The following is a 14,669-nucleotide window of genomic DNA, read 5'->3' on the forward strand; positions in this document are numbered from 1 at the left end:
GCGGGCGGGCCCTGGCAGCGCGGCGGGGAGGGCGCAGGCGCCGGGCCCTGCCATGGAGCGAAGCCGCGCTCAGGTGGACGCGACGCTGCGGGCGGCACGGCTGAACCCCGGCGAGCTGCTGCCCGCCGTGCACTGCCTCCGCTTCGGGCCCCACGCCGCCGCCGGCCAGTGCTGCCTGCTGCAGCTGGAGCCGGGGCTCTGCGCCGAGCTGGAGGCGGGGCGCAGGTACGGCCGGGCTGGGGCGGGCCGCGGGAACACCCCTCGGACGGGACTTTGTCCCGCCAAAACTCAGAAGAGGCTGGATCAGCCTCCTCAGGGAAGTGATCGTGGCACGATGTTCAAGAAGCATTTGGACAACGCTCTCGGGCACATGGTGTGATTCTTGGGGCTCTGCTGTGCAGGGTACTGGGTTCTCGTGGGGCCCTTCCAGCTCGGGGTATTCAGTGAACAGACATGAATATAGATGCTGAAAAACTTCAGAAAAGTTTAGAAAAGACATTGTGTCTCTAAAGAAATCCTGATGACTTTGAGATTTTCCTGCGGGAGCTCTGGAGGTCCGATGGATGGCAGAGTGGCTGTGAGACAGACAAGTGGCAGGGAAGGACCTCCAATATTAACATGGGCATTTGGTGGGATGGTTGTGTGACATCAGACTGGACCAAGAAGAGGTTCTGGATAAGGTTTTGGTGCTGTTTTAAATTCCTTCCTTCACTGCAATGCCAGTGACATAAGAAAAATGTTTTAATTACACAATATGAGAACTCCCTCTAAAGAAGGTAATTCTCTGAGAGGAATGTTAGTAATTGCATTCCTGTTTAGTGTAATATTGATGAAGTGTCATTGGTTAGAGGCTTGAGTCATGCTGAGGACCCCTTGGGGCACAGCTGAGCTGTGTTAAGCATGCAGCCTTAGGGAAGTGAGAGGAGCAGTTGAATTAAATTGAATCTTAGCACTTAATTTAGTGTAGCCTGGGAGGAACTGAATGTTCCCGTGTTGTGGTCCTGCTTTGGTATTACCACGTCCTCATGAAGAATCTATACTTCAGTAAGTGAGCTGAATAGGGGGTTTTGCATTGTCTCTTTGTCCTGAAATGTTGTAGAAGATGATTTTTTTTCTACTTGGAATTACTTGCGAGAAAATACATGTTTTGCTCAGGGAATTGTCTGAAGGGCACTGCACCATAGATAAAACTTTGCTTTCTTTTTTCGCAATGGGCTAGTTTCAGCCTTCATTAAAGAACAACTTTGGATATAGTCTAATGTCTAAGATTAGTGAGCTAGTTCACGTTTTAAGCATTAATCAGTGCTTTATGGGTGTTGTGTTAATGGACATAGGAAGGGGTTTGACTGCAATCTGTGTAAAAACTGAATGCTTCTCTTTTTGTTTTCCCACACTGAAATGAGAGGCAAAAAACATAGTCAGTCAGATTAATTGACAATTGCATGTTTATATTTTGGTGTACTATGACTGCTGCCACCAACCAGAATTGCAGTTTATAACTTTTTTACAAATATATAAATGCAAAAAAAAATAATCTCAGACAGTTTACTAGGTGTTCCTCCTGAAATAGGGTTAAAAATACATCTTTATTTTTGTGCTGTTTTTATGTCTTAGCCTAGTAATCCGTGGTGAAAAGGACGAACAAGCAGTGTTGTGTAGCAAAGATAAAACTTATGACATGAAAATAGCAGATACCTCAAATATGCTGCTGTTTATTCCTGGTTGCAAAACTCCAGAGCAGCTGAATGCAGATTCATCATCTTGTAATATTATTCATTCTCAGGTACGTCTTTCTGGGTTTTTAGTAGTTGGCTTTAGTTCTCTGCTTTCTTATTCTCTGCAATTTCTTCTATTTTATCCAAGATGCATATGTGAAACACTGCTGGGATTCAGTGGCCTGAACACAGTCCTCTTGTATGGCCAGACTTCGCAAACGAAGACTTGGGAAGGGCTCTCCCCACGTGGGTGTGCCCTTCCAGCCTGCACAGTGGATTTTTTAGGTGAGGCACAGCGTGTGCAGAACTGGCCCCACCGTTTAAGTCCTAAGGTCCATTTGCCACGGCCGAGCGAGCTTGGACAGTGACAGTGAAGTCCTCGGGAGTGTCACAGCACCGGGTACCAACCGGGGCTGACCCTGCTGAGCATCCGAGATCTGAGGGGATCGGATGGCAGGGAGGCATCGAACTGCCAGGGTACAGTCCCTGCTGAGACTCAAACTCAGGTCCGTGGAATTCAGAGTCCAGAGTGCTCTCCTTTATGCCACGGGACTGCCCTGCAGTCCTCTTAAAATGCCTTGTGGTATTGCTGCTGCTGCAGGAGGATGATTCTCCTGTAGCTTCCTTGTATATTGAACAGCTTCAGAAGGATGTCTTTATAATATGTTTTATACACAGGAGCATGCTATACCTTGGATTGTCTAAAATGGCTCTAGGCCCCTTCTTCAGGCAACTGAACTTTATCCATAATATATGATTGTTATTGTTTCCAAGAAGTTAAAATGTCAGTTTATTTTCAGTGCATAGTAATTACTTGTGGTAGGTATTAAAAGCATTCAAAGAAAATCTAATTCTCAGTGTTCACAGCTAGATTTAAAATAAGCTATTTACAGGTTGATTATTAGGAGTGCTTTCACCAAAAGGCAGATTTACCATGTCATGCCTGAATATAATTTTTAAGTGCAGAAGTTATTCGAAGGTGTCTCTTTCAACTAGCGTATCAAAACATTTGTTGGAGTGAATGATTTCAGAGTTGTCCATTCAAAGAATTTATTGTTCTCTGCTCTTCTGAAGGATAGCTAATAAAATTCTTTTAAGAGTAGTTAGGCAAATATTATTAGTTAATTTTTTGCTGTAATGAATATAATGATGTCGTTGAGAGGGAAATAATCCTGCCTGTCCTTGATGAACTTTATAAGAGAACATCAGTTCTTCCATAAGGTTAGCAGTTCAGCTCATATAAAAAGTTAATTCAAACTCAAGTAGATTAATGAGAAAGTAATATTTCCCCCCCTATGATTTCACTAATCCTCTGAAGTCACACATCATAGAAATGTGATTTGCCTAGGGACTATTTAAAGGGGTTTTTTTTCTAAGAGCTTTCTTAAGTGAATTCAAAAATGTTCGATGGTGCATTGACACTGCAAACCGTGGAACATTGCAAAAGATACTGTGTGTACTCGGTACTTTAGGGCTTTTACTGGCTCTTCTCCTGCAGTCTTGGTGCTGCTCTTTGTATCACTTGCAAGGCTGACACTCTGCAGCCAAAGCATCTGCCATTTTATTCACTTCACAGAGACCAGCTCATGTTATTTATTTTCTTTTCTATGCAAAGCATCTTCTTACTTGTTACCAAATTGCTCAGAAAAGAACTTGGCAGGAGATAAACCTAACACTTAAGTAAATGCTATTTGACATGGAGGGGAAAATAAAGCTTGGAAGTTTATTGGGAAATCAGTGTTTACCTGAATTTTTTGCCAAGCCAGCCAAGGAATAGTTAGGTTAAAAGTGAGAGATCTATTTGTATTAGAATTTTTATAGGAATTCTTATATATATAGGTGATTTGATTTTAGTTGGTTTAAATGCAACATTATTTTAAAGTTTTAGCCCTTTTTTTTAACCGATTACTTCTAAAAAACCCCAAGTACTCTGGTGAAGCACTTAAGGTATTTTAAAATACTATCTAGAGGCTTTTTCATGAAAGGCTTTTTTACAAGGGACTAGTGGTTGGATCAGGAGTCACAAAGCTGGAGCCTGTTCTGCCTCTGCCGTTCTGTTCCCATTTCTGTGCATTTGGTAAATACCAGAAACTTTGCCGAAAGGCCTCCAATAGCCTGTCTCTTCAAAGAATCTTCCAGGAGGTCCAAGATGTACCCCATGAAACACCTCAGGATTACTCTGAAAGTAAAGCTTTGGTAGGTTGGTGTTGTTGAATCAGTTACAGCTGAGCTTCCCGTTGCAAGCTTTTCATTTGTGTGTTGAATTGGGGTATGGAGCAGAGGTGTCTTGTCAGCTGTGTGCAAGTGTAGCTTACTGTCTCTCTGCTCGCTGTCTGCTTTACTTGAGCCTATGGATATGATGGTTCATTAAGGCATAAAAAGACTGTGAAGTATGTCCCAAGCATAGGAAGAAGTGGGAAAAATAGGTAGAGGATAATACAGGACAGGTTTTATGTCAGTAAAATAATTTAGTATTAAGACAAAAAGCAGTGTTGAGGAGGATTGTGCAGGAATATACCCTGTGATGATTTCCTATCATTTGCATGCAGAGATGAGTTGTTGCCTTTGTCTTAGGCACTATGAACATATTTTTATCAATCAACAGTGGATTTTTACTCTTAATGGCCTGTGGTAATTTTTTTTATTGAAAACATTACAATGATTGTTTTGTCTCTAAAGTAGTTACTCTCTTAATAGATTCTTGTTTTCAGTGACACTTTCTGCTGATAATTTTCAGTTGGCTGCTTTGAATCCAGATGCTATATTAAAATGTTTTTAAGAGTCACTGTTTTTTCTTGTAGATTGCTGGTTTCTCCAATAACTATTGGGAATTAAGGAGATGTCGACCAAAACTGAAGAAACTGAGGAAGCTTTTAATGGAAGATCCATATGAAGGGCCTGATAGTCGGAAAGACCAGGCTTTGACATTTTCAAAGGTAAATCAGCTAAGTAAATTGCTTTCTTGTAATTGGTAATGAGCAAATTAAAGTGAAGATACCTTTTTAACTAGAAAAATGCCTTTCCTCACATGATTCACAGTGCTCCTTGGACTTAATTTTTTCACACTTACCTTCTAAATAAGCTGTTAATTGTTAGCACTTCAACTGAGTACAGGTAAGAAACCTTTTTATTAGTAAAAAGAGGAAAAGGAAGGACACAGAAAGAAACTAAGGATTTCCCTCTTCATATGGGAAGTTTCTTGGAAGACAGTCTTCAGGACCTTTTCTAAGTTCCTTGAGAGTTACATGACTACTAAGGTATAATGCAAACTTTCCTTCTTTGGGTCTGTCATGTGTGACATGTTATGTGTGAGATCAGAGAACTCCCATGTGCAAATCACTTGCCAATCTGTAATTTATGATGACAAGGAGAACTAATGAGTTAAGGAGAATGACAAGTTTGGTATAAGACTGACATTACAAGAAGGGAAAACACGAATGAAATCCTGTTTTGCTGCCCTTTTGTGATTCCAGGAAATTCAGTTTAGGGTCTAAGAAGCAATGAAGAGATCTGGACTGTGCAGCATATGATCTGAGATAAAAGGCTGATAAAAATTCTAATGTTTTGTTAGTTTGGTTGGTTTTCCTTTTGACTTTAAAAACAGAAATGGTTGCTCCAAAGTATTTTTTGCTGTGGCTTGGTTGAAGCTGACACCAGCAAGCCGTTGATGTGCAAACGTAGATGTAACTTTTCTCCCTCAGCAAGATATGCTGCCTCTCTCTTCCAGGAGGATTATCAGTCAGATTTCTGATCAGTTTCATAATTCTGCCCCCCAGAATTGCCTTTGCCACCTACTCTGGTCTAGGTATAGTGGGACATACAGCAAAGTAAGGGATGGAAGAGGTACAAGGGCTTAAACTTTTCAGAAATTATAAGCACTGACAAAGGCTAGCAACAAAACAATCAAATGCATTAATATCTATTCATAATACTGAATGAATGTTATGAAAATATGTCAGTGTCTCCCAAACATTAGTGCCTACTTTAGGACTAGTCACCATTTATTTTGAAGGAGAATGTATTTCCTCCATGAGCTTGCTGGAGAACAACAAGGTATGTCTGATACATGTAGACAAATCTTACTTTGCTGCTGATGGAACTCTAAATAAATCTGAAGGTCTGACACACAGACTTTCCTGTAGTTAGACTGGTTTTTATAATAAATAACCCTTTGAGAAAATGTTGTAAGTTACAAGAAAATTTTCAAAGAGTGTGGTAAACCTTCAAAAATTCAGAGTCTGGAGAAAAAACATCTGTCTTAAATCTTTCTTTCATTATAGCCTAGAATGCATTTAGCATGCTCTCTGAAGCAAAGAAGAATCTGTTTTTATTTTCTTCTTTTTTCCCCCTTGTTGCAGTATACAACAGAAGATTTGTTAAGTCTGATTCAAGCAAGTGAAGAAGAAATACTCCACCAATTGCAGGCTATAGATGCCTGCAAAATTGAAGGTATTCTTCTCTAAAGAATATTATTGCTTATGAGGAAATAACCCTGCTATTGTCCCCAAAGTACCTGTCTCCTTTTAAGGCCTATTCCACATCCTCGTCTTTGAAGGTGCAACTTACTTCAAAGTTTTAAGATCTGCTTCCATAGTTCTATGTCCTCCACTGCTGTCTCTCTTCCCAGGGTAATTCCTTCTTTGTTGCTACAAACATTGGCATCAGAGTATCCCACCCATAACATGAATATTTTTGGCTGGTTGCCCTCTGCATGAATGAGTGGTTACTGCTTTCTGGAGTTCTAGAGGCAAAAATAGGTGATCCTTAGGTAATCTCAGCCTTTTCCCAATCTTTTTTTCCTCCCAGACTGGGTTAATCTCAGTGTCTTCCTACTATGAGGCAAACCTTGAGCAAGTGCCTCACCTTGGCACAGCTCGTACTCATGCCCAAACCCACACCAAGTGGCAGCAGTCCTTGAGTCATGATCTGATACAGGGCAGAACTGAGCTCTGGAGGTCATCAGGTCCAAATTCCTGCTTTAGAACAGCACCAGCTTGGACCTGACTGCTCAGAGCCTTGGCATTTCCAAGGATGGAGGTTTCATGCCCTCTGTCAGGGTGTTCCAGTGTTCGGCTGTTTACAGGGGGAAAAAAATTCTAGTAACCAGCTGGGATTTCCCTTGTTGCCTCACATCCCATCACTGTGCACCACAGGGAATAGTTCTGCTCCGTCATCTCTGTACAATCCCATTATGTAAGTGAAGATGTCAGAGATGACTTCCCTTGCCAGTGAGACCTGCACAGCACCATTGTACCACAATGTGCTTTGTCACATCTGGATTTTTATGGACTTATGTGGACCTGAGCTGTCGCTTTGCAGGGCCAATGCAACCAGTTCTTTACATGCAGTTCTGTGCCTGAACTAATTAGTTTTTCCAAGTCTAATTCATCTTGAGATGGGATTTGTAGCGTCTTTGTATCTGTGGCAGTTAATCTACATGAATTTATGAATGATTAAATTTCATTCTCCTTTACATTTGCTCTTATTATTCTTTTTCTCAGTTTTAATCCCAGAAAAGACAGAATGTGGCTGCTGTATTTTGTACAGGTCTGATCTAAGTATCCGAACTCCTGTAATGTATCATAATGGGAATAGAATTAAAGCATTAATGTTTTCCTGCTAACAGTGTTTTGTGGTCTTCTGTTTGCCAGGATATTGGAGAATTCTGGAATTTGACTATGAAATGAAACTCTTGAATCATGTGACTCAGCTGATAGACTCAGAGTCCTGGTCTTTAAGTAAGGTTCCTCTACGTATCTGCCTGGAAGAACTTGGATCTCTAGAGCCCAGGTAATAATTATTTTACTTAAAATTGCCTACTTTTGTTATTAACTACTACTAATTACAATAATTATTAACTGTTTATTACAATTATAGTCTTGCAAATCTAGATTCCAGTTACCACAGTGTTAATGATACATTTTCTTTGTCTCTAAAAAAATACAAGGGTGTTATTGGTGTAGACAGATAGGTTAGTAAACTGATTTTACTGTCTGTTGGTAATCTTCAAATGCCTGTTCTGAAGCTATAGCTAGCCAAAAATGTGTAGTTTACCTGTTGCATACTATCTGAGATGGGGGAAGTGTTTTCTGGTGTATTACTGATTTCAGAATATAAGAGTGGAAGTTATGAAGTAATTCAAGATTGCCATAGAAATAAAGTCTTAAATTTACAATATGTAGCATTTGCCATTTATTTGTCTGTAGCTCAAAAAGAGATCTTTCTTTAGTGTCTGCAGTTAGGCTATAATTTTATGCCAGAGTTCTAGAAAAATGCCTACTATTCAGTGAGGGATAATTAGCTGCCACATCTTTGACTTACATCATAGAATCATTTATGCTGGTAAAAAACATTAAGATCATTGAGTCAACTGTTAACTCAGCACTGCCAAATCGACCACTTAATCATGTCATAAGTGCCACATCTACACATCTTTTAAATTCTGAGAGGAATGGTGACTCCAGCATATCCCTGGGCAGCCCGTTCCTGTGCTTGATAACCCTTTCCATGAAGAAATTTTTCTTATATCCAATGTAGACCTCCCTTGGTACAACCTCAGGCCATTTCCTCTTCTTCTGTCACCTGGATACAACCTCCTTTCAGGGAGTTGTAGAGAGGAAAAGGTCTCCCCTGAGCCTCCTTTTTTCCAGGCTGAACAGCCCCAGCTCCCTCAGCCTCTCGTGCTCAGACTTGTGCTTCAGACCCTTCCCCAGCTCCATTGCCCTTCTCTGGACACACTCCAGGCCCTCAATGGCCTTGTAGCGAGACACAGGATTTGAGGTGTGGCCTCACCAGTGCCAAGTACAGGGGGATGATCCCTGCCCTGGTCCTGCTGGCCACAATTTTTGATATAATTCTTTCTCATTGGAAAGAAGTGATATTGCAAGTGTCTCTTTTCCTTATTTTCTGTGTACATTTTAGTCTTTGCTAGTTATAACTGGAAAGTGGAAGAGACCTTTGGCATTGACAGGCTGAATTAACTCCCACCTGTTTTTTCTGTCCCCTGTTGTTCTTTTTTACTTCTAAGTTTTTATCAGCTTCTTCGTTTCACCTGTGAAGATGTGTCTCATCTTCTGTTCTCTTTGATTTATTTTTTCCCCTATACCTGTTCCTTCACCTTTTCCTTAGTAACTGTTTCTGTAATGTCCTAATGAGCAGTGTAAGACTTGATTTCTGATTTTTTTTTCAGAGAGATGATAGAACACATTCTTTTAAGCTATGGGAGGAAATATGTTGATGATGGTAAGTTTGGGAAAGCTTGCATAGTTTAACTTTGCATAAAAGAAATAGTTCTTAAAGAGGAAATCCAGATTTTGTGAGGATGGCCCAAACAAATCTGTTTGCTACAGTGCCAGTAAAAGGAGGGAGCAAACTGAGCTAACAATCAGTCCAATTGTTAAAGGAAGTTTCATAGAAAAAGGACTATTAAACTGTACAAGCTAATATGGAAAAATCGGGAACTAACAGAGGTACTGGAAGTGATTTATTAGATGTCTACAAGCCATAGTTTTTTGACTAAAGACAGATCACTAGTCAAATTTAGGTGGCATCTCTCTTTGAATACCCTAGGAGGTCTCAGATATTTAAGAATTAATGATGCAGTTGTGAATAGTCAGTGGCATGAATTCAGCTTGCCTGAAGTAGACATCTGCCTTTCATCCTTTGAACTGCACCACAAGATCCACTGATTGTATTGATTAAATTTCCATTGCCCAACTCACACAGACAAAATACTGCAGTGCCTTTATCTCAATCTGAATTCTTCCCCACAGTTGCTTTCATCTCACCTTTGGCTGAAGTAGGAGTTGCACTCAACCTTAAAGGACATAGGAAGGTAGTTGGAGTGACAACAGACTATTGTCTTCATGTATTTAAACAGGTTGCACAAGTTGCACAAGGAGCAAGTCTGAGTTACGGAAATCCAGGTGACTGAAAAAGTGGAAGGAAGTGTTTATGCCTGATTTGTTCAGAGAGTTTTAGTCAAATCATTGTGAGAGAAAATAAAGTCTCATTATTCCCTTCATCATCTCAGAAGGGTGATTGAAGAAGTGAAAGTTTTGTTAATTATTCAACCACAGACAGCAAATGCTTTCATACAAGGCATCAGAAATAGGAATGAAAGCTATAGGGTAAACAGTGTGCTGTGAAAGGGGAAAAGATGGAGGGCAAATACATTTATTGGTATGAATTAATGCTGTAGCTGGGATAGTGCTTCTCTATTCTGCGTAATTTGTTCTTGAGAACGAGAAGACAGCATCATTTATCCAAAGTAATACCAAGTCAGATTACTTCCTGAGGAAAAGGAAAAAAAGAGGATACTTGGTTTATAGCAGATGGTAGAATAGAATGGAAATACAAGGCTGTTGTCTGTTCTTCTATCAAAAAGCAAGAACCCAAAGTAACCTATTTTTTGTTTCCCAGCAGGGGAGGTTTACTTTGAAATGCATGAAGATAAAATATGCAGAGCTATCGCACAAATGCTTTTGCAAAATGCAGTTAAATTCAATCTGTCAGAGTTTCAAGAAGTCTGGCAACAAAGTGTCCCTGAAGGAATGACAACAAGGCTTGATCAGCTTAAGGTAAACACATAAAGAAGTATGGATTCTTTCGTGAGTAGGCTGTAACTGACTTGTGTCAAACATCAATTTTATCTATTACTGGGTGTTGACTGTGTTGTTTCTGTCAGCTTTTAGTTAAAGTACATTTTATGATATCCTCTACGAGCACCAGTAGTCTGGAATCATGATGATTCATGTTTCTGTAACTCCAGCATGTTTCACTGTTTGAAGAAAAGTTGCAGCTGTACAGTTATTACTGGTAAATGTAACTAGAACAGAAGCTGAAGCTGTTGTTGAGCAGATTGTAGTGACAGTAGAGTAGGAAGCACTATGGGAATCCTTTTGGTCAAAGGAGGCACAGAGATGTTGGAACTCTATGAATTCCCCCTTCTTTCTTGCCATAAAGGAAATTATAAATACTGCCTGTAAAATAGTGTCTTTATCATTCTTCTTCACTTTGCCTCTGGTAGTGCAGTTTTAGAAGGCTTTGGATGTGCAAAAAGCAGCTTGTATGGACTATTGTCAAAAAGAAGGAAGTTCTTTTGTCTTTACTGAATATTTTCTCTCTGTTGCTGATCTACAGGGTTTGGCTCTTGTGGATAAAAGCTCAAGACCAGAGACCATCTCTCTGCTAAAGGTAGAAGACTTACCTGAAGACAATCAGGAAAGATTCAACAGCTTATTTGGCATACGGGAAAAGTGGACAGAAGTGGATATTACCCCTTACATACAGTGAGGATATGTTTCTTTTTATTAAAATATAATTAGTGTTAAAATCTTCCCTTTTTTGCACAACTGGCTTTTGTTGAGGTATCATTGACTCAAATATCATACTTTGTATTTTAAATGAGTAAGAATTCTGTGTGAATAGAATACTCAGCTCTGGGATCTGTAGCTCTATCTGTTGGATTTAAATGTGTGTAAAAAGCTGATCCTAGTGGATTTAAATGGGTGATAACTCACTGTTACTTGAATAAAGCAGATGTAACTCATAACCTAAACCTCCTGATGTTAATAATCAATCTCCAGATCTACCACATAAGAACTATAGAGCCACAGTGCTTCCTGTACTGTGTCGTTTGTTCCTTTGGTGGTTAAGACTTACACTGCCTCACTGTCTGGAATGCTCAGCTGTGCTACATGTGAGCAGATACCCCTAATAACCCAGAAGTAACTTCATCAACCCTTTTTGAGTGGCTCTACATTTACTGTAATAGAACTGAATAGTTGAAAGCTTAATTGTTTAGGTAGATTGAAAACTCTTTTAAGAACAGTAATAGAAAACAACCAATTCCCCCGAAAACCAAAATCCTTGTTTCTGAATTAAGTAATGCAGTTTTGCCTATTCCTTAAATGTCAAACAAAGTTCTAAACTTTTAATATAAAACATTATGTGGCAGTTAGAGAAATTAATTTTTCTTCTAATATCCTACCTAGTCCAGTTTATTGCTATGATTAAAAGTATTTCATGGGTTCATTTGGTGTGAGAGTATCTCTAATGCCAATGTCATCTGCTTTATTTTCTCTAGAGATTTGTGTGCAGAGAAGCAGACTGTTGGTGCTCTTCTGACAAAATACGCTCGCTCCTCAATGCTGAATGGTGTTAAAGTTTATAATTCCAGAAGACCCATCTCATAACAAGTATTGTTTTAGGAACCGAGAATACTGAACGGAGTAACAGCGGGCATTGCTTGTTGTTGCCTTCTGGGGAAAGGAGTTGCCAACCAACATTACAGTGTACTGGAGTTTAAGCAGCTAAGCTTCTTGCATGAGCACTGTTTTCTACTCAGCTAAGTAGAGTGTGAGGGCATTTGCATCTTCTGAGGAACTATATAGTTCGGTTCACTTTCCTTTGCCCATCAAATTCTTTTTCCTTTGTGTCTGTTTTAAGCCAGAAGACAAGCAACTTACTGAATACAGTTTATTTGTCTATCCAGAAGCTAAAGTTTGACACAAGTATTTAAAATCTCCTTGATAATAATTCAGTCAATTGAATTGATTTGAAAAGGAAATATTTAGTCTTTTGGCCGTTAGTGATCATTCTTTGATTATTTTGTTGCTGTGTTGATATTTTGAATAGACCTTCAGGAGCTCATGAACAAAACATTTCTGATTGAGACTAGTCTTAGTTTTGAAAAGTGGTTCTTCTTGTGGTCATGTCTGTGAATACCATTAGCACAAGCTCTTGACATTTTAACACTTGGCAAAATGACCTTATAAATATTACAAAACCCCCCCAAATTGCAGTGAAGTGTGAATGTAAGAGAGAGTAGTTGGACATTATGTTATGAGCTTCTTATAAGCTGTCATTAGAATGTAGCTGAGGGAAAACTAATGCTCTACAGAAGACTACCTGTGTTTTTTTAAAGAGAACTTACAAAACTTCGTAGTGCAATTATTTTTTTTAAAACTTTGTTATGGCAAATAACTGCATAAAGAAATTGTGCCTTGAAAACTTACACTGGAATATTATTTTGTGTAGACCAATGAAACAGGATGTTTTTATGATACTGTTCTGGTGTGCCTGAGATTGAAATCTTGTAATCATTAAAAAAGATTATTTGTGTGTCAGTGAACCAGAGTTTAATGTTAGACAGTATTCAGATTTATTTTTTAAACTCAGCAGTTTTAGGTTATTTGATACAAAAAGCATTTGCTGCATCAAACATGAAAAACGAAACTGCCAACATTCCAGCTGTAGGGTGAGCGGGGAAGAAATTGTAAATCAAATGTAACTCTTAAGATGGATGTGTGCATACTTGGAATTTTGTTACAGATAAAAAGCTGAATAAAAATTACTTCCTAAGCTCTGTTTATTGTTGCCCAGCGATGCAAGGTCAGTTCCTTGTGCTCCGTTGCTGGTGCTGGGTGTGATGTTTGACAAGCTGTGAGACTTGCAGTGTCTCTGTGCCAGGCAACACTGCCTTGGTCCCTGTCTGGTCCCAGCAGCTTTGGGCTTCCAGTAGCACCGGAACGTTCCCTCTCCGAGATCAGTGTAAAAGCCTCCGACCCTCCGACGTTCTTTCCACTGCATTGCAGAAGGTTCCTTGGTTGACATACACAACACAATTGACAATTTTGCAGTCTCTGGTCCCAGGGTGTATTTACACTGGGCTTTGTTTGCGAAACAATTAGCATTTCATGAAAAAGTGCTGTGTCACAGTGCTTCTGATGTGTGAGACTCAGCAAAAATGACGCTATCAGAACTCCATCGGTTTCCTTGACGGGCAGGCATTTGAGCAAAACAGATGAATTGGAACTTAACTTGCACTAGAACAAATCTTTGTGCCGAAGAAACGTATCTCGTGCCCTCCTGATAATGTAAGTAGAGGTAGAGGTGGGCAGTGGAGAGAGAGGCTCTTCTGTGTGTGTCTGTGTGCCGTGATCGCGGCCGTGTTCCTGAAATAAGTCCGTTCTCATTCCAGATGGGATGCCGGTCCCGCGTTCCCGCCGCCTCCCCGCCCTTCCAGCGCTTCCCGCGCGCCGAGGCCCCGCGCCGGGGAGCGCGTGCGCCTGCGCGACCGCAGCCTCTGCGCGCCTGCGCACGGGGACACGGCCCGGCCCCTTGTGCGGCTCGAGGATCGCGGGGCGGGGGGTGGGAATTTCCTTCTTTCTTTTTTTTTTTCCCCCTCCGTTTCCTGTGGCTGCCGCTGCCGTTGCTGTGCCGCCCTTGTGTAAAAAGCAACACTCCAAAACACACTTCCAGTCCGAAAGCGGTAAAGCTCCTTGAATCGGGCCGTGACCTCTCACCTGCCGGGGTCGGAGGTGACGGGCAAGATGGCGGCGGCCGCGGAGGGGCCGCGCTGCTGAGGGAGACCCGCGGGGCCCACCCTGCCCCGGGCCCGGCCCGCCCGACCCCCGCCCCGCTCCTCCCGGCTCTGCGCTGCCCCAGCCGGCCCTTCCGGGGGCGCGGACCCCGCTGCCTGCTCGGCCGTCCCGATTCCGTGCCTCCCGCCTCCGCCGCCCGCTGAGCCGGTCGGTTTCCGTACTTCCTGCGGAGAGGAAGCGCCTCTGGACTGGTACCGTACCCGCTGCGGACTGAGGGGCTGCCTGTGCACTCCAGAAAGTCCGTGTACCTGTACTGATTGTTGTAGGTGTAACGATGCTGCTCACCCGAGCTGAAGATTCCTGACTGCTGGGGGTCACGGATCCGCTGAGGAGATGAGTGATCAAATACGACGTGACCCGGGGAAAAATCGAAGAACCCGTTGAGCGAGGATGATGATGATGATGCCAGTCTGACGGTCAGCAGCGTGTGTTTAGTGCTGCCGTTCAGGATGAATAGGAAGAAAGGAGACAAAGGATTTGAGAGCCCGAGACCGTATAAATTATAAGTATCCATTTTTTTAAGTTGCTATGCTTGAAACCAGTGCACATTGAAACAGGCCACAGGCTG

The 14,669-nt window shown here is 41.4% G+C and overlaps 2 protein-coding genes across 6 annotated transcripts in view; both read left to right on the forward strand.

Moving 5' to 3' along the window:
- On the forward strand, positions 1-13,081 carry DSCC1 (DNA replication and sister chromatid cohesion 1). 3 transcript variants are annotated; one of them, XM_071553935.1, is made up of 9 exons: positions 1-225; positions 1,615-1,783; positions 4,517-4,651; positions 6,074-6,164; positions 7,367-7,505; positions 8,905-8,957; positions 10,137-10,294; positions 10,857-11,005; positions 11,803-13,081. In XM_071553935.1, the coding sequence occupies exons 1-9, from the start codon at positions 53-55 to the stop codon at positions 11,909-11,911; spliced, it is 1,176 nt and encodes a 391-aa protein (XP_071410036.1). In that variant the 5' UTR covers positions 1-52; the 3' UTR covers positions 11,912-13,081. The 3 variants fall into 3 exon arrangements, with proteins under 3 accessions (XP_071410036.1, XP_071410034.1, XP_071410035.1); XM_071553933.1 differs by having other exon boundaries at positions 15-225; positions 10,140-10,294; XM_071553934.1 differs by lacking the exon at positions 1-225 and adding an exon at positions 873-1,044.
- Positions 13,082-13,894: 813 nt separating this feature from the next.
- The window catches only part of TAF2 (TATA-box binding protein associated factor 2), a 71,140-nt gene continuing 70,365 nt past the window's right edge, over positions 13,895-14,669 (forward strand). For all 3 annotated transcript variants that reach the window (XM_071553930.1, XM_071553932.1, XM_071553931.1), the window contains exon 1: positions 13,895-14,603. In XM_071553930.1, the coding sequence (XP_071410031.1) occupies positions 14,551-14,603 (53 nt within the window). In that variant the 5' untranslated portion in view covers positions 13,895-14,550. The remainder of the gene's footprint in view (positions 14,604-14,669) is intronic.

This window comes from Pithys albifrons, chromosome 4, assembly GCF_047495875.1.
Source record: "Pithys albifrons albifrons isolate INPA30051 chromosome 4, PitAlb_v1, whole genome shotgun sequence".
NCBI lineage: Eukaryota > Metazoa > Chordata > Aves > Passeriformes > Thamnophilidae > Pithys > Pithys albifrons.

Coding starts and splice junctions, on each gene's coding strand:
- DSCC1 (XM_071553935.1), top strand. CDS start 53: ATGGAGCGAAGCCGCGCTCAGGTGGACGCGACGCTGCGGGCGGCACGG. Junction 8,958..10,136: donor GAGGAAATATGTTGATGATG/GTAAGTTTGGGA, acceptor TTTGTTTCCCAG/CAGGGGAGGTTTACTTTGAA. Junction 11,006..11,802: donor GATATTACCCCTTACATACA/GTGAGGATATGT, acceptor TATTTTCTCTAG/AGATTTGTGTGCAGAGAAGC.